We start from the raw sequence: 22,023 nt of genomic DNA, 5'->3' as shown, positions 1-22,023 counted from the left end.
TTTAAAATGATTGTTGCACAGCTTGCACGTGGATCAGGACATGCATGCAATTACATTGGCAAAAAGTGGGTGTAATTGGGCATGCACCTAAATGGAAAATACATGTGTAAGGTGGAATCTGACTAATAAGTAGAAAATCTTTTGCTTGCTGAATCTGTACTCCTTTTCTGGCTAAAGGAGATGGTAGTCCGTTCTGTGCTGTTCACAGTCTGCTTAGGTTTGTAGCAGTGTCTTGTTTTTAATCTTGCTTGAGATGCCTCTCTAAAATGGGGTGTGTGTGTGTCTGAAGCCTGCTTGCTTAAACACGCGAGTCATGTCAGCTGCAATGCGGCAGTGCTTGGTGCTAATGAGGTGAGCAGCCAGAGCACCCGTCTGCTTATGTTTGCTCATCTCTGTGCAATTATGGCTGTGGGGATTGGAAAAAGGGATTTGTATTGGATGTGGCTCTGTTTTGGCCTTTCCAGAGTGTGCTTCTGTGTTCTCCTGAGGACTGGGCAGCACGTTTCAACTTCCATTTTGGGAGTTAGGTGGTTGCTTCATTATATTTAATGCAAGCTCTAAAATACATCTTGGTTGGGAGAAGAAAAGAAAAAAGGGAAGTACAGAGAGAGGAAACACCCCCTTCTTCTCTCTCCCCTCCTCCCCAGTTTCCCCCCAGTCAATTCTAATGTACCTGGAAATGAAATAAATTGCCTGGCGATCTGTGCCTTCAGGTAGAGTAGTACAAGCCTGTATTTGTAAAGCAACATCTTTGGAATAGAGTAATCAGGTAACAAAATTTGGTTAGATCTCAGTAGTTGCAGCTGGCCTTTGGTAGGCACAAAATGCAGATGCACTGAGATTTCGAAGCTCACTTTTTTTTTTTTTTTTAACCGTTAAGGTGCTGACAGCAGTGTGAGCTGAGTATTTTGTGCTGGAGTCACAAAGTTTTGCCTTGAACATAAGACAAATAAAGTGAATATCAAATCTTGTTTGTCTTTTCCTGTCCTCAGATGCCAGACTGAGCTTGATATCTTCCCGTCCAATCCTGTCATAATTCCTATTCCTGCAGCTTGTCTTTCAGTGTTTCTTTTTCAGAGAATTAGCCTGTAAAATTATAGGTCATGATTAAGTAATATATTGATATTGGTGGCAAAGCTGGCTTTCCTTCCTTCCTGCCTTTGTCACAGGGTGCTTCCCTGTTAGCTGATAAAGTTATTTCTGAGTTCTTATTTAATATAAATCAGATTGTTGAAATTACCTGTTAAAAATACTGCTGGTTTTTTGTGTTTTTTTAAGGATCGTATCTAGTCTCTGTTACTTTGGCAATATGTTGTGTAACGTGATACCACAAACAGAGGGATCAATACAGCTGGGACTGGGAAAGGTACGAACTGCATCCTGTAGGCAAAAACCAGCGGTGGGAGGCAGAAACCTCCTGAGCTATTGATACAGCTGATGTGAATGTAGTGTGCAGCTAACACCCACAGAGAGAGGATGGTGTGTCAACCTATAAAAAGTGTACTTCACCCTGGGAAGGAGCCCAAGCCTGTGTGCTCTAATAAAGTCTGGTTTTTGCTTAGTCCTAGTTTTAAGTGGGTTAAGAGTGACATGTATGAAACAGCACAGCTGACAAGATGCATGCTAGGAAGAGTTGTGCTGTTTTAGCACTTGCTGTTGAGGTCCGGTACCTCTGTGATCACAGCACAGTATTTCTTTGCCTGTTTACCTTCTCCTGGAGACCTTATGACTTAAGACTGGGATGTTTTTCTCTCCCTTCTTTAGGTCTCCGGGTGAAAGGGGAGCTCATTACTGCTTACCCACAAGTGGTGGTTGTGCGTGTGCCAACGCCTTGGGTCCAGAGTGACAGCGACATCACAGTCCTTCGCCACCTGGAGAAGATGGGCTGTCGATTGATGAATCGTCCTCAAGCCATCCTCAACTGTGTCAACAAGTTCTGGACGTTTCAAGAACTTGCTGGTCATGGTGTGCCTCTTCCAGACACTTTCTCATATGGTAAGGCTGTTGGATCAAAAGGATAGCATAGTTGCCTACCACAACTGCTGCTTTTGCAGTGCAAAAGGTATGAGTCAAGTTTTGGAAATCCATAGAAATTTAAGTAGCATGAGGCCAGTTCCACAGCTAAATGTTGAGTAACCAGATAAGGAAGTTAAAGTTGTAACACCCAGATTCTGGTTTTGTCTTTGTTGATTAGACTGTGATGCTTTGAAAAGAGTACTTGGAATGTACCTCAGCCTTCCAAGCAACTGACTTTGGCTGTTAGTGCTTAAATACTTTCTGCTCTTTTCCAATTGCCTGAAACAACGGACAAGAACTTGGGGTACTAACTATCATAAGGCACTACAGACAACTAGACTTTGGTACAACCTGAAAGTAGATTAAACCATATATATCATAGTTTAATATCATAGATTGAACTATATATATATATAGTTTAATATATATATATATATATAAACTATATATATATAGTTTAATATCATAGATTAAACTAAATGAATAAAAGTATCTGCAAATACATTCATTTTTGTGAAAGGACAACAATAGCAAAGAGTACAAGCCCTTGTGTTCACCTTTTAACAATAGTTTGGAAAATTTGTTTCTCACCAAAAGTTAATTGTTTATTGTGCCTGCCTCTGGAATCTCTGGTATGTCTGGTTCCTGACAGAGTGCTAGATTAGAGGAACCATTTGTCTGAGCTACCCTGATGCTATTTCTGCTTTTAATTACAATCTGTTAGAGAACTGAAGATACCTGTCAACCTTCCTTTCCTTCTGGAAAATACCAGTGCTTTCCTCCCCTTTGTGTGATTGCATCAGTAGGCTTTTGTAATGGGAACTTGACAAAATGAGAAGAAAATTGACAAAAACAAAACCTTGGCTTTCTATCAATGACTATGAATTACTATTTCCATCAATTACCATGAAAACACTTCTGAGAAGAAACATACCCTTTCTTTATACATGTGGTTGCTCTAACTCATTGAGAAAGGAATGAGTTTTTAATTTTTTGGGGGAAGGGGAGACCATGAATGATGCTGAATAATTGCAGAACATACCTGTTTGATCATAACTCCCTCCCACTTCTATTAGTCCCTGCCTCTGGAATTTGACAGAAGCATGACTTGCTTATATTTTTTTTACTACAATTATCAAGTTATCAGGGAGAGCTGACTTTGCCAAGTAAAGCAGGATGTGCTGAATGACATGTTACTCTATGACATGCATTTAACTCCATGGCAGGGTCATGATGGCTGCTGCTGGCTTTGTGACCAGTGTCTTGGCTTGACTTCTGCACTCCACTGCACGATGTGTTAGAGGGGGCTCGTCCCTTTGTCTGCTGACTTTTCTCCTCTGTAATTCTTGTGCTGTGGTCAGCCTTCTTTGAATTGAACTCAAATAACCTTGAAGTATCCACCGTAATTGTGTGAATGGCCATTAAAAGCAACTCTCTAAGGTCCTTACAGATGCAATGAGATTAAAAGGTTGAAGTACTACTTCAGGATGTAGGGAGAATGAGATACAGGAGACTTAAGCCTTCAAAAGAGGGGAGTGGACTGACAAGGGTTGTTCCTGCTTTCTGCATTATGCCTTGTCAGTGTATTCTGTGTTGCTTTCCTGGTTAGTAGTTTGGATGGAACTGTTACCAGTGGTATGTTTCTGCCATTTTCCTGTTAGACATTTGAAAAGATGGGAGTTGATAAAGTAAAAGGGATAAACTGGAACAAGATGGTAGAATTGGGGTATTTGGATTTAGAAGATTAGCTTGACCCTTTTGGGGTTGTGATCAAGAGGCCTTTGTCAATTTGTGTCTTTAATCCAAAGGAAGTAGGAGTCAGTATCCCACACATCACAAACACCTTCAAAGTCTGGTCACGCTCCATGACCAAGGTCCTCTTAACTGGTAGTTTTTCCTGCATTATCTAAGCTGTATGGGTGGGAGGAATGTATGGCAATTACATCCCAAATTTGGCCACACCAGACTGGTGGCGCATAATGTTGTTGGTTTTCTTTTTGCCAGGTGGTCATGAGAATTTTTCCAAAATGATTGATGAGGCGGAAGTGCTGGAGTTCCCTATGGTGGTGAAGAACACGCGGGGTCATCGAGGTGGGTGTGAGGTCAGGGGTAAAGGCAAGGAGTATTCTGAGCAGCACTCCAAGATTGTCTCATCAAGGAATGATAGTTAAGAAGTTCTTCTGTTAGGTGTTGGACTTCTTTCCAATGCATCTAAATTCTACCATGCTTTGAATTCTGAGTATTGAATAGATTGCAGTACTGGGAAACAGTTTTAGTAGGACCCAGTCTTGCAAAAGCAGAGGGGAAAGAGTTCAAAATTAAGGTGCACTGGTGACTTCTATGAGGAAAGCTTTGAACTGGAATAATGGGAAGTCTGGCCTTTGTGAAGTTCAAAGAAGCCTGGATTTTAGGGATGTTTGTAAATAGGCGTAAGAAATGAAATCTCAGTTAATTCAGTGACTTTTTTCCTATTCTACTTCGTCTATAATTAATATTCTGATTTAACAAAATCTTATGCATGGTTTGTCAAACCTGGATCTCTGTTTTTTGGAAAAACACCTCTGACAGTGTTGGTGGTATTACAACAGGTTCACATAAAATTGTTCTTAGTCTTTTATGTGTTGAATATGAAACAAACATCAACTTAATTTAGACTTAGATAGTGGTTACTAAAGGAAAGCATGTTTAAATCAATTTCAGAGGTTATTTGCACAGGAAGATGCTCTGATTTTGATATACTTTAAAACAAAATTATGAATACTAGATGTATAAAGAGACTAAAAATGAATTTAAAGCACAAAACCAGGAGTTACTCTAAACAAAATCATGACTAAAAGACACCACTTCTTCCTTCTTTCCGTCCATCAGTTTGCTCCCACTCTCTGCTGCTCCGGTGCTTCTCTTCTGCTGGCATGAATGCTTCTGTAGCCACGTAGTAAATGGATTCAGGAACTGATGTTGAATGGATCTAGATGGATCTTTACTCAGATTAATTCCTTACATGACTTAGCATTTACTCGCACAAATGCTTGTGTTGGTGTAATGGAAGAATGAGAACAAAATGCTGGGGCTGAGGAAGATCAGACCTGCTGCTGTTGGCAGCAATACCTGTTAGTGTGGTTTTAAAGTGTGGGTGGAGCTCTAAAGCCAAGGTGGAGTTTGATTTTTCAGCAAGCTGAATTTGACACCTGTGGGATATTTGAGACAGTGGATTTGACTTGACACTGCCTCTTGTGAAGATCTACTAAATAATTTTAGAGTAACAGCTATTGACTTTCCTTTCCTTTTTTTAGCCATGATTCCTGTAAATCTGTTTACAAGTTTTGCTTTAGAGCACTTTAAATTCTAGGCATTATAATGCAAATTTATGCAAACTACATGTCTTTTCACATTAAGAGAGCTGGGGAAACTTTTTCAAATTAATTGAAGAGCAGCCATTTGCAAATTATGTTTAAAATAAATAGGGAAACATGGTCATAGGTACTGGCTGATGAATAAAAGCCACACTCTTCTAGGCCCATTTTCTTCACAGTTTGCTGCTGCAGAAAATGGGCCAATCCTGGTTTTGCCAAGATGTCATGATGCTGCAAAATTCCCAAGAACTAAGTAGTTCCCCTCCAAGGTATCATCCTTCCTATTCCATTTCAGGTATACAGTAGGATTAATTGCCTGTAGGAGAGATAAAGTTTGGATGTCGGAAAGGACATAGAGATTTTTTTCTTGTCATGAATTTTAAGCTTACATTCTCAGTTTTCTGTAATGAGAAATTCCATGTTCCTCAAGCAGTGTTCTGTGTTATGGAAACCTTAAATCCTGTCTAAACAGAGGCTGCTTCAGTTTGGCTTAGGAGCACTTGTTGGAATTCTTTACACATTATTTATCCTAGTTCTGCTACTGCTGCACTTCTGTTCCCTTACTTAAGGAGGGCAGTTTATCAATTTATTTTTGTACTCTGTTAACATCATAACATAATTAAATTACAGTTCTGCCACAAGAGAAGTTGTACAGCCTTATTGCAAAACATAAATCTAATATGACATGGAGCCCTTAAGAAAGGGGAAAAAGAGTTGGGAAATGTAAGTAGCAGTGGAAAGGGATGCAGTCTTGTGAGACTAGAAATTAGATAGAAAGTGGTAGAGTCTGTTTCAGGAATGATTTTAACCAATATTAATACAATTGGAAAAGAACAAAGAAGTCTTTGGTGTGCTCTAGAAATGAAGGGGAATGAAATTACTTACTTTAGGCTAAAAAAATCCAAGTCCTAGAGATGTTTGCTTGAAGAAAAGCTCGTTATTTGTAAAGAAGTTTTTTTCAGTTGTAGGATATTCTATTCGTTTTATGTCTTGTGGAGTCTTCTGCTAAATTATCTTGGATACTGTGGAATGGAATGTTCTTCTGTGAATGTAGCTGTTCCACTGCAAACCTCATTCTGGAGTTGTGAGCCCTTTTAAGTATTGGGAAGAGCAGCTCTCAGGAACTTCCTAATGGAGAAGTGGAACTTCTAATGGAAAAGTGGAACTTCCTAATGGAGAATGGAGAAGGGTGGTTTTGCAGTGACACACTACAGACTTCAGAGTTCTTAGTTGCCCATTGCTTAACAGTTTCATGTTGTTGGTTCCTGTGTGTCAAAGCTGTAGGCTATGGGTCCCGTTCCTCTTGGATGAACAAAATTGCTTTTAATTAAATGTCTACTGCTCTTTAAGTATTTCTTCCTTTTTTTCTCTCACTAAGGGCTTGTACCAAAAGAAGTTGAAACTGCAAGACCACCTCCTTTATCTAAAGCTTTTTTCTTTTTCCTTGCTTTCTTTTTTGTTTTTTCAACTTATGTCTCCTCAGCTCTGTCAGTACATGAACACCAAAAACCACTGAATCAGTGGAGCACTGTTGTCCATGGAAGAATTTGTAAATGGGTATAAGCTACAGATGGGGCCTGTGAAAATGGGCAGCATACTTGGTCAGAGGCTTTACTTTCATGTGCTGAATCACTGATGCAGCTCAGATGGGTAGCTGCTTTCAATATCCCCATGTTTTTTCCTCCATACAGGTAAAGCTGTGTTCCTGGCACGAGACAAGCACCATTTGGCAGACCTAAGCCATTTGATCCGTCATGATGCGCCTTACTTATTTCAAAAATACGTTAAGGAGTCCCATGGCAAGGATGTGCGCGTCATCGTAGTGGGAGGCCGTGTGGTGGGCACCATGCTCCGCTGCTCGACAGATGGGAGGATGCAGAGTAACTGCTCACTTGGTAGGAAAAACATTGCTCATAGTTTTGATCAGAATTTTTCCATCCAGTTGAAAAATCACAAAGCCGACTGAAATAAGCTGCAGGTGTTATTTTGTGTTAATTGTGCTTACTGCCTGGGGGTTTGCAGGGGAAACACGAGAAGAATAAGGATTAAGTAAGAAGCATGTTGAGCAAACAGAAGGAGAGACAATCTCTGCTCATAGTATTAGGTGGATAGGATAGATGATGAGCAGGGAAAAGTTCTAGAACACAAATGGAGCAACTGATGTGGTAATGGCAGTTTGATACTAATGCCATGTTATCATTTGTTTCATGCTGTTAAGAGGAACAGAAAAAGAAGGAAGACAGAAAGCAACACTTAAGGGAGGTGGAGGAGGCAGTCAGTTGGCAAGAGGGTAGAAGAAAATGTTAAGAGAGGAAACTGTTAAAGGCAATGAACATTTGGATTGCACTGTGCATCTTCTGTGCTGTCTTAAGTCTGTCAGGTTCCTCCCTGCTACCTCTTCCCCCAAAGATCATATCAGGGAGAAAAGAGGAGGTTACTGCATTGATTGTAGCATACTGAGAACTGAGATTATGCATAGCTTTGGGTGTTGGACACGATGGTTTCTGAGGGTAAAAGGAGGAAGGACAGTTGAGGGTGCCTGGCTAAAACTGTATTGAACCTGAGCAGGGTCAGATAAAATGTGTTCATGTGTAGTGCAGTTTTGCTTAGTCAAAATGCCTAAGAGGTTTGAGTTACTATTTGATGCAAAGGAAATACAGCCTGAAAGATTTTTATGCTAAATGTTTGGGTTTTTTTGTTTGCTATTATTTGGGTTATTTTTAAACTTCAGTGTTGTGATAGACGAAGTGTGAGCCAGTTTGTACTTGGATGATGGACTGTGGACCTGGCCAGCTGAGGTTCAGACATAAATATTCCCTAATTCTTGCTTTGGAGACAGTAACCTGTGATAGGAAGTTGAGAGAGATGTGACCTGATGATAATGTCTTAATCTCCATCCCCCTCAAGTATATCTACAGTTAGAGCTGTAGTCTTATATCTACAGTTAGAGCTGTAGTCTTATCAAGAGCTCTAGGTTTAATTTTGCTGAAAGATTTCTTGTGATAACTTACAAACATGTAAGGAAAGCCTCTACCTTAGAAGGAGCAAGGGTGGCTTGTTAGTTCATTTTTTTAATACCCTGGGATCATAAAAATGTGTATTTTTTTCTTGACTAAAAAGTCATCACTTAGTTGTTTCTTAAATAAGTCATAATCTTGACCTGCCAAAGGCAGGTCATAATTTTTTGAAATCCTGCTGAGGCATGAAGTTCATTAGTAGTCACTGTGCAAAGGAGGTTGCTTTCTAAATGTGCTTGCAGGCTCCCTTTGAAGCTCCCCAGCCGAAAAGCACCGACCACTTGAGAAGGATGTCAATCACCTGTGACCTGAGCGCAGACAGCAAGTCTTTTTTCACTTTTTCCAGGTGGTGTAGGAATGATGTGCTCGCTGAGCGAACAAGGCAAGCAGTTGGCAGTCCAGGTGTCCAACATCCTGGGGATGGATGTGTGCGGCATCGACCTGCTGATGAAGGACGACGGGTCATTCTACGTCTGCGAGGCCAATGCAAATGTAGGTTTCATTGCCTTTGACAAGGCTTGTAATTTAGATGTAGCTGGTATCATAGCGGACTATGCCGCTTCCCTACTGGCCCCCGGCCGCTTGACGCGGCGCATGTCCTTGCTCTCCGTGGTGTCCACGGCCAGCGAGACTAGCGAGCCAGAGCTGGGCCCTCCAGCTGGGGCCGCTGTCGACAACATGAGTGCTAGCTCCAGCTCTGTCGACAGCGACCCTGAGACCACGGAGAGAGAGTTGCTCACCAAGCTCCCGGGGGCTCTCTTCAACATGAACCAGCTATTAGCCAATGAGATCAAGCTCCTTGTGGAGTGATGCCACGTGTAAATAGGTGACCAACAGAACTCTCTCTTGTAAATTTTTTTTTTTTAAACCAACTTGCAATGCTGTTTATCAGAGACGCTCAGAGGGAGGAGGAAAGGGGCGTGGGTGTGTCAGTCAGGAGAGCAAAAGTAAAAGGCACACGTGCTGTGATTGCTGTCCCTGCTCTTTTGCAGAACATTAAATTGTCTTCATTCTTCATCAGTTTTACATTGGAGATGCTCAGTTCATAACCAAGTGGCAAGTTTATTTGGATGCTGCTTTGGTCCCCAGATAATATTGCAGTTCATGTGTCTTCACAGGCAAGCACTGAAGCGTGATTCACACTTGAAGATTTTCAGAAATTTGTCTGGCATCTCTCTAGAAACTTCTGTGAATTACTGCACCAGTTAAATCTCTTCTACCTCTGTTAGGCTTGATCCTGTAAATTGCTGAGTGCCTCAAATTCTTTATGTGAGTTGAAGGTGTTAAATACCAAGTATTTCAAAATTCCTGGACATGTACTGTTCCTACTCTCGTAGATGGGAGCTGTAAGTTCAGGATCCTTTTAAAGTCATCACTTTCTGACCTTGCAGGATATGGCCTTTCAAATGATGAGGCTGAGAGAAGTGTCAGTTGACAATGTGAACTTTCTGTAAAAATCTGTAAATTGTACCATCTTGGTATTAAGTGGCAACTTTGTGTCTAAATTTCTTTATAAAGCTTTTAAAGGAGGATATTAGTACTTCTGTTTTTCTCATTTTAAATCCTGATTTTGGAAGGTATGTAGGGGAATTGGTCATATTCTATTTGCGGGCAGAAGTGGCACGTTTTTAACTTTTTTGCATGGTTGGAGGAGATAAACAGCACTGTAATGTTTGGCATACAAAATGATGTTTAATCTAATGTGAAAAAGAATTACACTAGTTTAAAGCAAACGTGCATCGACTTGTATTTGTTAGTGTTTTAGTCTTTCTGAGAGAGATCTGCAATGTTAATGTTCCTTTTTCTTTAATACATGCTAGTCCAACACTCCCTTCTCTATGCCTGCATCTTTAACAGTGGCCAAAGTGAAAACACCGCAGACTCTTTGTTAAGAAAACACTGAGTTATAGCCTGTACATTGGTGGGGGGGCTGTTTGTTTGTTTTTATTTTTTGCTTTCTTTTGGAGGGAGGAATGTGGTAAGGTGTGGAGGAGGGAAGAGCTGATTAAAAGTGATTAGTCATCCAGAGGAACTTTAGAATAAAGCTGGAGTTCATACAATACTTACCAGGCTTACTTTTTCCCCACTGAACATAAAAACTGATGTTGGCATAAATCCAAAGAGTATAACTGGGGAGAAATACTCAGTTCTTAGCTTTGGGAAACATGTGACAGATTTAAAAAAGAAAAAAATATTTAAAAAAAAAGAAAAAAAGAAAAAAGAGAGCTCAGCCAGAGTTAAAAAAAAAAGACAAAAAAATAACCTTGGTCCACAAACAAATAAGGGATTGATCCTGGACCCTTACATGTGTGTGGTGTGAGTGCACACACTTGTGTGTGTTTGTGTGTGCGCAATTGTTTTACTTTATTTTTTTGAGGGTGTTGGCTGTTTAGCTCCTGATTTTTTTCCAGACTTCCTGATTTTCCTTAATCCTTCTGGCTGTGCATTTTCTCATTAGCTGGTTTGGAAAACAGATAACCAAAACAGATACTGAGTCCATTTTTCAGTCCCTGTCTTCCTCCTCCTTTTTCCTCCTCCTTCTCCCTTTTCATTCCCCTCTTATTCTAGGGGTTCATAAAGCCCTGGAACTATATATATATAAATATATATATAAAGATAAGCCTCTTTTTTAAAAACAAAAAGTAAAACGTTTACAATTGAAAAATCATCTTGTGAAAATAGGTTTGTTTGGAGGGGGGTTGTGTGTGTGCAATGCTGCTGTTTTCTGGATACTTTAATGGAGCATGTCCCATGTACCCTCTGAAGTTCTGCACTGCCCACCTCTGTGGCCCTTCCTCACCTCTCTGCTGCTCTGCTGTTTTACCTTCACTTGGACCTTAAACACAACTCACGGACACTATGCAGAGAGTCTTCAAGAGGCAATAAACAGAACAGTATTAACCTGCTTTATGGAGGTTTGATCATGCTTCTTTGTACAGTTTGGTTTTTTTTTATTTTAAAAGGAATGTAATAAAATGGCTTTTTTTTTTGTAGAATTAAATATTATTATTAAAATCAAGTGAAAGGTTGACTGTTGGTGTTAAGCAGGAGAGTGGGCCAGCTGGTCCAGCAAAAAAAAGATCTTCAGCTGTAAAGGTATTTTCAAATCCTTCTTCCTGAGCCTTCAAGTGCACAGGTTATACCTGAAGAATATAGAGGTCTTCAACTTCCATGAAGAGTTGCAGAATGACAGAATGTGAAAGTAGCCTAATCTTAGTCACTGAGCAGTAAACTGTCTCTTCCAAGAGCTCTACTTCCCTTGCTTCCCTTGCTTTTTTATCCAAGGGGAATTTGGGGTGGAGGGTGGATTTTTTTTTTTTTTTGGTCTCTTCCTTTTTACTGGTAGGTGCCTGCAGTCCTTGAGAGGCTGATAGGATCGATCCTTCCCTTTCTAGCTGTGACATACATTGAGCACATGTGGAATAACAGCAGGGAGTAAACATGTGCTAGTTTGGTATACTGGGGCCTTTGTGTTTCTATCACAGGAAACATCTTTTAGAGGAAAGAGCTGTTAACTGAATGTTCTGGATTGGTTTTTTGAGTCCCTGTAGTATCTTGTAGCTTGCAGAAACCATACATTTCTCACACCCTTTCAGAATGTCTAGGTTGCACCTCACAGTAGAAAAATTTGTCAAGTAAACAAGGTTTTTTTAAAAGACCAAGTGGATTGAGAGATTTGCAGTTTGACTCCCTTCTGAAAAGTTGCTCATCTGGTTGGTGCTTCCATTACTAGTTTGCAGATAAGTCTATGCACAGTGGTCACAGAGGGAGAGAGGATTTGAAACATCACATACGTTTGTTTGGACATTGGGTATTGATGCTGCATGAAAACCTTGCTTGAGGGTTCATTTGTACAAATGGGCACACTTGTCTCATGTATTTACTCCCTGCTTTCCCATTGCTCCTGAAATAGTGAAATACAAAGAATGGCCTGGGAATGAAAGGGGGGTGTCTTGTTTTTATTTAAAGAAAAAAACACCAAACAAAACTAGCCCATGATAACCAGGCAGTGTTTCCCATTGACGGTGAACTCCACAGATGTCAGCTTTATACACTTTATTTTCTTCAGTTCCGTGTGCTGAAAATTCCATACAGTTGCACAGTTAGCATGTGAAAACCACATGCTAAAATTCCATACAGTTGCACTAACACTCCCTCCATATGTGGGTTTGGAAGCATGTGCTGAGAAAATGGTCAACGTAGTGGTGGATTACAATAGTGCCAATACAGCTGATGGTGATACAACTATTTTTGTATATTTTAATGTTTGAAAGAGTGAGTTAGAAACTCTTGTTTGCAAGAATAAGTTTCTTAAACTACATCTGATGAAATTTTGTTCTTTGTAACACTGGAGATTTTCTTCTGTTCAACTTACTATGTGTGTAATTGATGTCTTGCTGTCAATGTATGGATTGTATCTTAATCCTTGTATTTAATGCTTTAATGTGTTTTATAAAATCTTTTCCTGTAATGTTACAACACATCATCTGTAAAACAGTGTCAGTGCTTGATGCTTATATTGACTGTTACATTTTTTGTTCTGAGCTGACGGTTGCTCTTGAAGCATTTTCTCCGACTCCGTGTGCTATCTTTGCCATGTGATATTTACTCAGGAAGTAACTACTGGAACATCTGGGTGTGTCAGACACAAAGGAGATACTTCTTCAGATGTTATACTGGACTACAAAATCCGACAAATGAAACCAGTGACGCTTGCTAAATTCCCTCATTGCAAAAATCTGTCAGTTAAATACATAAGGGACCGTAAGGGCTTAGAGAGACTTTGAAAACAGATCGCATGTGCAGTATCTTTCTCATGGCTCACTCTTTTTGAGAAGGTTTATGGGCTTTATGGCTGGTGTGAGACACACGACCCACTCCTGTTCTCTCTATGGAATAGTAGGTGCTCGGACAGGTAACTTCTGTTGCTACTGTCTTTTTTAATTTTTAATTTTTTTCACCGTTCTAGGAATTGTTTTGAACTGAACACTGCAGGATTTATAACCAGGTGTTTGCTGCCTTTTCCTTTGTTTTATTTCTTTAAATCTTTCTTAAACTTTGAGGGTGACTTTTGGAGCATTCTGATGGCAGATCTTGGCCTGCTGTTGGAAGTCTCCAAGCCTCTCATGTTTCTAATTTGAGTTGAAAAACTTTTATTTTGTTTATTTGTTTAAAACAATGACACAAATCAGATGCGCGGATTTCGGGTGGGATTTGTTGCGCTGTTTCGGGTGACTTTTTCTCCCTTTTTTCACAGAAATGTGTTCTAACAGTTCACACTTTGTTACTGTTCTTTGCAAAACTTTTCAGGAGCCAAAAAAGTCAAACAATCCAGAGAAAACCCCTTCTCCCCTTTCCGATGGCAAGAGTGAGAACTTATGAAAAATCCTTGCGAATGTTCCTTCCTAAACTTTTCCCCCCAGTAATGCAAGCGGGTAAAATGGTAAACGCAGCAGTTTGGTGACATCTAAAACCGACCTGTTGTCAGGTAAATTGACACTTTTCTGCTCTTACTCTAACATTCATAAGTTTGCTAACTTGTCTGCCCTCCTTTCTTCCCATCAGTTCATTTTGGAGATACTTGTTGAATGATTTCTTTAACTGGATTTAGAGGAAATTCTGCTTTACTTCCTCATTTCCCCTCCTTATACTTGTTGTCTTTTAAGAAAGCTGTCATTGTGCTTTGCTTTACTCAGGTGAGACAGAACTGAGTGCCGCACACAACTGTATCAGGGATAGTTTTGTGATACATTGTCCACTTCCTTTTTATCAATTTTAGATCGTTTGTCTTCAAGTGTACTGTTTTATCTTAGATTTTTGAAAGATGTGTTGCTTTCCATTTGCAAAATATAACTGCAGAAGTTAGTAGTTGATAGGAATGAAAAACTAGTACTAAGAATGTTAAATCTATTAAAATTCAATAGAGCAGGATCCTGTAAAGAGGATAGATGGATGAATATGTGTGCTAAAGAAAAAGACTGTTTGGCTGATTATTTCTATTATAGGAGGATGGGGTGACACATTTTATCTTGCTCTTACTGCTATATCAAAGCATTTACACATTTTATCTTTCTCTGGTAACTCTCTCCCTTAATCTCAAACCATGTAAAAGTACTGGGTACTTAATATGTTGTACTTAATTTAAGGAGGAGAATCTTGTATTTTACTCAGAGGTAAAATATCAGACAATTGGAATACCATTCCAAGGAGCCTACAAACAGGCTTCCAAGTTTCCTGATGCAGTATTATATTTCCCATGACATCTGTAAAGAATTAGCACTTGTTTCAGATTATTTTTCTGTGTACATTAAGTACTCCTCTATACCATCATAAAACAGTCTATTTTTCATAGTCTCATTTTATATTTTCCTGAAAGACAGCAAACTTACCAGCAATATAATAAACTGCGACTTCAAATTAAGGTGGGAGGGAATAATTTTAGAGCCAAATTTTGCTCTCAATTACACTGAGATAAACCTGGAATCACTCTGAAAGTCAGTGGAGTGATATCCGATTTCACTGGTATAATTGAGTGTATAATTTGTGTCTTTAATTTTACTTGCAAGGTAATTTTACAAACCTGTTATACTTATGTTTCCAATGCTTTTTCCTTTCAGACACACCCACTTCTTGCGTCTCAGCATTGGGCAGGCCTATTCCTTTATTTGTGTATATTTTTGTGCATCAGCTGCTATAGGACACGGGTGTAACACTTTCAGGCATGTGGTTGGGTGTCGTTTTGGGGTTTGTAATAATGTCTAAAAATAAGAATTTCTTTTCCTCAGATTTATTAATTAATTCATGTTGGATCACAGTTTTGCATCTCTAACCTGATTTTAGATACATATTTTGTGAAGATTTTCTTGAAAGAAATACAGTACTAGTTCTTTGCAGAGTCTGCAATTGATCTTTGGTGGGGAGAGTTAACCAAAATGTACTACGTTCTGCAATAGTTAATGCTTTAATATTTAATGTTGCTTGAAAGGTGATTTTACAGATCATGCTCCTTCCTCTTTATGGAATGGCTTTCAAAGCCTTGTATTGATCTTGGTTGTGCCCAGTGCTTTGCCTAGTGTATGGGGAAATGTAGAATTTGAATAGGCCATGACTTCTTAGACAAGGGATGATGATTATGTGCATGCTGAACAAGAACTTCTTCTATATGCCCTTCTGCTGCAACAGAATAATAAAACTGGTAGGTGGCAGCAGCAGCAGCAGAAGAAACTCATGACTGTGACCTGAGAAACCTCCAGTACTGGGAGAAATGGATTGCAAAATGCTAACTGGAGTAAGGGGAACGGAGAAGAGAGGCAGAATCCCTGAACTGTCCCTTTGAATGGTGAGTCTGATTTACAGAATTCTGACCATTGAAAGACTGCCTGTAATACAAGGGGCACATTATCTATCTCAGTTGGTATTTGGTTCCCGGATGTCCTAAGTCTCATCTTTGATTCAAAATTCCATTTTCCCCTCTTTCTTTGTAAGGCACAGTGCATGTCTTAAGAAATTAAACTTCACCAAAATAGCCACATATGGAAAATAAAGCTGTAAGGAATTTATTTAGCCCAATCATTCTCTGCTCCACAGGAAGACTGATGATAGTTGTGCCATTGGTGAAATCTTTTTGTTGCAACCTAGTTTAAAAACCAAGCAATAAATGAGGAAAATTCTGCAGTCCTATGGAATTTTATTTTATGAAGGTAAAAGGCATCCTTACTGTCAGTCAGTGACTAGCCTCATAGGCTGAGAGCCCAGCTGCTTTTTTTGCTACTTAAAATGCAACACATATATGTATATACACCTTAGAAATGCCATGATAATAAAGGAGAGTATTAAATATGGGGATTTCCTAAATCTCAAGGTGGGAAAAAAAGGTTCGGATCACCAACAGTTACAATTCTTTTTACAAGTGGGAAATGCAAAATACATAATGTTTCTGACTTAGTGGTTAAAAATTGGTAGTTTCAGCTGCCTTTTCAGTTCTCTAGACAAATGGCTCTAAAACTGATTGCACATCCCTATCAGAAAAAACATCTTGAGCATGCACCCTAATAAATACTTTCTACAAGTTACATACATGTGTTACTACATACATTGTAAAACTTACATAAACCCAAGAAATTGAAAAACGATGAGATAAAGATGAAATGAAGACTATTTTTGAAACACTTACTTAACTGTATTTATTAATGGTGAAAAAAACATTTTCACCCTGCAGCCTTACAGATTGTCTTGCAAAGCTCCCTGGGAAACATGGGCTCCCCTTTGGAGACCACCGATGTAGACGCCATAAATACTTACTGTTGCACATGTCATCAGGATGTTCCACCATAACAAAACCTCAATTTTAAGTAGTTCTGCTAGAGATTAAAATGCTGACTCTCTCCTTCTGAAAAGAAGGTAAGAGGACAGAGCAGCAGGTTATGGAAGCACTGATGAACTGTCTGACATAGGAGAAGTTTGAATCTGGATCAGCTGAAAATAGGGAGAAACATGTCCAAGTGGATTGGGAAGAAGAAATTGTGTACAGAATATATACCAATATGCAGAATGCAGTAGTAGCTTTTGTATTTTCAGAAATGTTTCTACTTCACCTACAGCTTAGTATTAGTTGATAAATTCCAAATTCTGTTGCCTGTTATTACCTGGGGTAGTCATGCTAAAATCAGGAACAACATTTATGGGAACTGAGCTGGATCGGAATGTTGATATCCAGGCAACTGAATAGTCTGCAGTGCACATCAGGTACCACTTAGGACTGTGGACAACTGGTGTGCTTTTCTCATTAGCTTTTCAGTTATCATACAGCCTTTGAAAGTATTCTGTGGACCACAGGCTGGAAATCCCAGAACTGAATTTTTACAGCGTGAAAGGAGATTGCGTGTGCAAAGTGGAAAATATTTTGGTTGGAGAATTGATTAGAATCTTGTAAAATAATGATGAGCAAAGTCTGTATGTGAGGTGAAGCTGATAGAGAAAGGGTTTAAAATCCAGTCAGGCTGGAAATGTGATTAAGAGAAAGTAATTCTGGAAGTAGAGGCAAAGGAGTCTGAAGCTTGTGTTAGTCTGTCATCAGAGATAGAGATGAGGCAGGAAGAACAGCTTTTGCTGATCTTGAGCATTCCCAGTTGCTGCACCAGACTTTCTGTACATAATACATGCTAGGCATACTAGCCTTTGGGAACTGGATCTTGAGGAGGAGAGCTGAAAGTTCCATTGATATACAAACTGACTGTAGCACCTGCCTGCTTGAATGGGTGGTCATGTGGATTAAAGATGTTACTGCACTGAGTTTACATGACAGTAATATTTGGGAAGAAGGGTGTTCATCTGGCCCTGAACATGGGCTTGTTTGCCTCTATACACCTGTAACTCCTGCTTCTTGGTGTAGTTGGTTTGGTTTTTTGTTGTTGGGATATTTTTGTTTTGTTTTGTTTTTTGTTTGTTTGTTTTTGATTTTTTGGGTGGGGTTTTTTGTGTTTTTTGGTTGATTTTTGGTTTTGTTGTTTGGGTTTTTTTGTTACAAACAAGAAGGTATTTAGAACACTCTTTCAGTTCCTCCACAGTTCTCCATGTGGCTGTCAATACAAAAGAGGTTTGGTTTTGTTGTTTTTTCTTTTAGATGTGACATAGCAAAGCATCCTGTTTTTCTGCAACTTTGATGTGGTAGAGATTTGAAGAAGAAAGATTATTTTTCACTGTTGTCATAGACTTCCACGGGCAGGCAGGGGGTGATGTGTTCGTGAAAGGAGGGAACGGATAGGTTTCTCACACTGACTGAATAGTAGATGATGGATTAGGCTGATAAAAAAGTTAACATTTACATTGCACCCATGCAAGGCATTTTCAAGGCATTTCTGCATCCCTCCTTTGTTCCCTTTAGAAACAGTACAAGTGTTACTAGAATATACAGAGTCTGCATAGTAATATGTCAGTGTATTAAGCTCTGCCAAGTCTGTGCATGAAGGGCTTATAAAAGATTTATGTGAATTTCTGTGTGTCTGCCTTTTTATTTGGATGCAGGTTGCTGAATGCAACTATGTACAGTATTATGTCTTAGGGTAATAGATAATTTTTTGTTTATTTGGAATGAGGGAAGTGTGTCTGGGCAGTTAAAGATATCATTTTGTTAGCCATTTCTATAGGAAGCAGAATGGCTAAGAAAAAGCATTTTTGTGTTAGACAAATTGCAATATAATTGAGATTTTTTAAATATGGGAATGAAAAAGAAGTGTTTTATTAGAGGTCATTGGAATTTTTTTCAAGAAAGTGTTCTTATAGCAAAAAACTAATTCCACAGAATCACAGTTTCAGTTAGGTTGGAACAGACCTCTGACATCATCAAGTCCCAACCTTTGAACGAACACCATCTTGTCAGGTAGACCATGGCACTAAGTGCCACATCCAGTCTTTCCTTACACACCTCCAGGGATGGTGACTCCACCACCTCCCTGGGCAGCCCATTCCAATGCTTGACAACCCTTCTGTGAAGAAATTCTTCCTCATGTCCAACCTGAACCTCATTGCTTGCTACCTTTGGCCAGTTGTGCATTTCTTCTATGCAGATTTCCTGGAAGCGGTGATACTACTGAGCTTCCTTGATGCTAAGTTTATCTGTGTCATAAAATACTTACATTTTGGGGAGAGAGGAACTGGAGAGGTGAAAACTGTCCAGGGTGTCACATGGGCTGAACAGGAAGGTGCTCTGAAGCAGAGAGAGAAGACCAAGCAGTAGCTCTGTGCACAGGTATCCTTTCGGTTCTGTCATATCAATGTAGTGGGAATCCAGATGAATGTTTCAGTTGTACCTTGATGAGGAATGGGAATGTCACATTGACTGTGCAATTGTGTATATTTCATCTCTATAAATATTTCATTTACGAGAAGTGTGGTTTGTCCGAGAGGGTGTGTGCAGTTTCCCCTCCTCACTGCTGCTGTGCAAACCACTGCCTGGTAGTCTTTATTCTCTGGATTCTTTCTGTTTGGTGGTATTGTGCATTAAGCCTGAAACTTGCATTTTGTGAGTTTAAGGAGGAAACGTGTGCTTGTGTATATATTTTCCCATGCATCTAACAAACACAAGGCAACAGAAGCAGCACAAATGTTAGGGTTACTCTTCCCACCCATCTTTATAACATTGTATGGGAGGGGTAGTGCAGTTGTAATGTGATGTAGGAATGCTTGTCCATGCCCAAATGTTTACTACATGGCAAATACTGAAGCTTTATCAGTGGGAGAACTAGGCAGGAAAAGTCTACAGTTTGACTTTGCTAAACTTTTACACAGTTTTTCCTCCACGTGAAATATTTCCACAGGAATCTAATGCGTGTGAAAGATGCTGGAACATCAGTTGCAGAGATTGAACTCTACCCACTGGAAAGGTAACAGGAACTAGATTTTATCTTTAGAACACAACCTTCACTGCATCTCACTCCTTGACCTGGAAGGGCCTTTTCCAAGGTCAGAAGAGGAGTTTGGTACTCATGACTCAGTCCTTGGTGTGTCTGTGATGCAGCTATCAAGGATGCCAGATAGGTGCTGGATACAGAGATCTTTTGTTACGATGTCTGCTTGCATTTCTGATGTTCATAATTTGGAGCAAAGACTAACTTCTTCAATGGTTTATTTCTTTAGGTTTTTCTACAGCAGCAGGAGGTCTTCTCTTCTCGTGGGAACACTAAGCCTTTTGATAATGCCTCCTTCACAATGAAGGGAAGAAAGGATGGATCAGAAATGATGTGGAATAGAGTGGTGTCCACATGTGGTGTTAACAGGCATGATCCCTGTCCTACTAACATGGAGAATTGAATAAAAGAGTTGAATTGTAATTCATGAGAGTGCGAGATTCTTTTTGGTACCTTTTGCACCATCTCCTCTTTCTTTAAGAGCTGGTTAACTTCTGAAATCTGCAGCTAAGCGAGAAGAGTAATTAACCTTTTTTTTTTTCCTCCAGGAATTTCATTCCTAAGAGTTATAAATGGTTTATATTGACATAAATAATCTTCCCAAATGCCTTGGAAACTTTAGCATCAGACCTTTGGTTTTATCAGTCATGTTATGAGTTCACCTAAGTCACTGAGGATACAAGTCTGCTGAGTTTTAAAAGTGAGATCACCATACTGATCATGCTATATTTCATAGTCACTTTGGTGACTGCTGAAGAAAAAGAGATGCAACTTGGTTAACCTATCAGAGATAATGTGCCTTTGGATTTTGAATCCACAGTGGCAGGGCTTGTTACAGATATGGGCATGTACATTCTTACTATCTGCTGTTTCTGAAGAGAGCCAGTCTTTAAAACTATAGGTTATAGATCTTGCACATGGCTCTCTTGGCTTGTTAGTGAAGCACTGTAAAGAACTAGACACACACTGATGGTATTTCCATGACATGCCTACTTGAAATTTGTACAAAATGTACAAAAATGTACACAAATCTGAAGCAAAAAAGGGAAGCAAGATACTGAGTTGGTATGTTATCAGTAAATACCTCTTATCCTTGACATTCTTGCTGTTCATTTCATGGATATTCATTTCATGTAAATTTTAATTCCTGTTTTCTGTGTGCTTGTTCTAGCTATTTACATGTGAATGTAACCTAGGAATGTGGCTGCTAGCCTGTCTGCAGCTATGCCTTTGCTCCAGTAGCTGCAATTGATAGTTGGTTTTTTTGCAAATCTGTGTCACACCGTGCCTCTGGTTCCTCTGTAAGCAGGTGGAATGGCTGCCCCCACCCAGTAGTGGCCATTTCATTTCCTGTGGTTCAGTGCCTGCTTGTGTGCTGATGCATATGCTGATGCTTCCGTAAGTGCTTTTCTGCCTTAATATTTCATGTTTAAAAAGTAGAACAGCTGAGAACTTTCTAAGTTCCTTCTTAGTCTCATATATCCCATCTTGCTAAGCTGCTTGAAGGCCCTGTCAGTATTTCAGTTTTCTTATTTTCTTTGTTGCGTTCAGCAGTATTCTTTGTTCTGCTGCCTCAAGTTTGCTTCTCCTGCCTTCATAGTGTTTTTTTTCTTCTCCCCCCACCCCAGTCTTGTTCCTACTCTTAATTGGCCATATTTGTTCTTGTCCTTGTCCCAAGCACACACACACGTCAGCCTAAGAATATTTCTTACTCAGTGTCTATTACAGATAACTATTCTTTGAATGACTTTAAAAGAGTGTTTTCCTTTTTTCAGAGTGAGAAGTATTCTGTTACTGCACATTTCCTTTTGGTATTTCACAGCCCTAAATGTGTTAGAAGTAAAATAGAAATTAAAAGAAGTTTATCACAGTGTAATGTATTTAGTAGTGAGTGAGAGTTAGCAAATTGCAATACTGAGAAGACAGTTCCTGGCTTTTGCACTCATTTATCTGTCTTTGTTGTGAGGGATTTGTCCTGCAATCCATCTTTTCATGTACCTCATTTAAAAGCTCAAATTCAAGAGGTGTGGTGAAGAATCTGTTGGTGTCCTGTTAGGTTTTGCTTTCCTTTGTCTTTCTTATCTTTCTTTGTATTTAAATACTGGGTATCAACAGTTAAATAGTAATTGGATATTCATAATACAATATTTTGATATTACTTGTACAGTATAGTGAAAACAGAGTAATAGTAGTTCTGTAGTGATAATACTGACCTGTGCTGTGATGATTGGG

General features: G+C 39.4%; 1 protein-coding gene across 8 annotated transcripts in view; it reads left to right on the top strand.

The window, feature by feature from the left end:
• Window positions 1-20,214, top strand: part of RIMKLB (ribosomal modification protein rimK like family member B) — a 50,814-nt gene extending 30,600 nt beyond the window's left edge. For 3 of the 8 annotated variants that reach the window (XM_085067175.1, XM_085067225.1, XM_085067166.1), the window contains exons 4-10: window positions 1,765-1,995; window positions 4,021-4,107; window positions 7,061-7,264; window positions 8,733-12,461; window positions 12,494-15,725; window positions 18,952-19,767; window positions 20,021-20,214. In XM_085067175.1, coding sequence (XP_084923301.1) covers window positions 1,765-1,995; window positions 4,021-4,107; window positions 7,061-7,264; window positions 8,733-9,196 — 986 coding nt within the window. In that variant the 3' untranslated portion in view covers window positions 9,197-12,461; window positions 12,494-15,725; window positions 18,952-19,767; window positions 20,021-20,214. Of the gene's footprint in view, window positions 1-1,764; window positions 1,996-4,020; window positions 4,108-7,060; window positions 7,265-8,732; window positions 12,462-12,493; window positions 15,726-15,973; window positions 19,768-20,020 lie in introns of all 8 variants that reach the window. The other 5 variants (XM_085067192.1, XM_085067200.1, XM_085067210.1 and 2 more) reach the window with 5 other exon arrangements.
• Window positions 20,215-22,023: the final 1,809 nt, after the last annotated feature.

Source organism: Lichenostomus cassidix, chromosome 1, assembly GCF_008360975.1.
Source record: "Lichenostomus cassidix isolate B80296 chromosome 1, HeHo_3.0, whole genome shotgun sequence".
In the NCBI taxonomy this organism is placed as follows: Eukaryota; Metazoa; Chordata; class Aves; order Passeriformes; family Meliphagidae; genus Lichenostomus; species Lichenostomus cassidix.
This window is presented reverse-complemented; position numbering and strand designations above follow the sequence as displayed.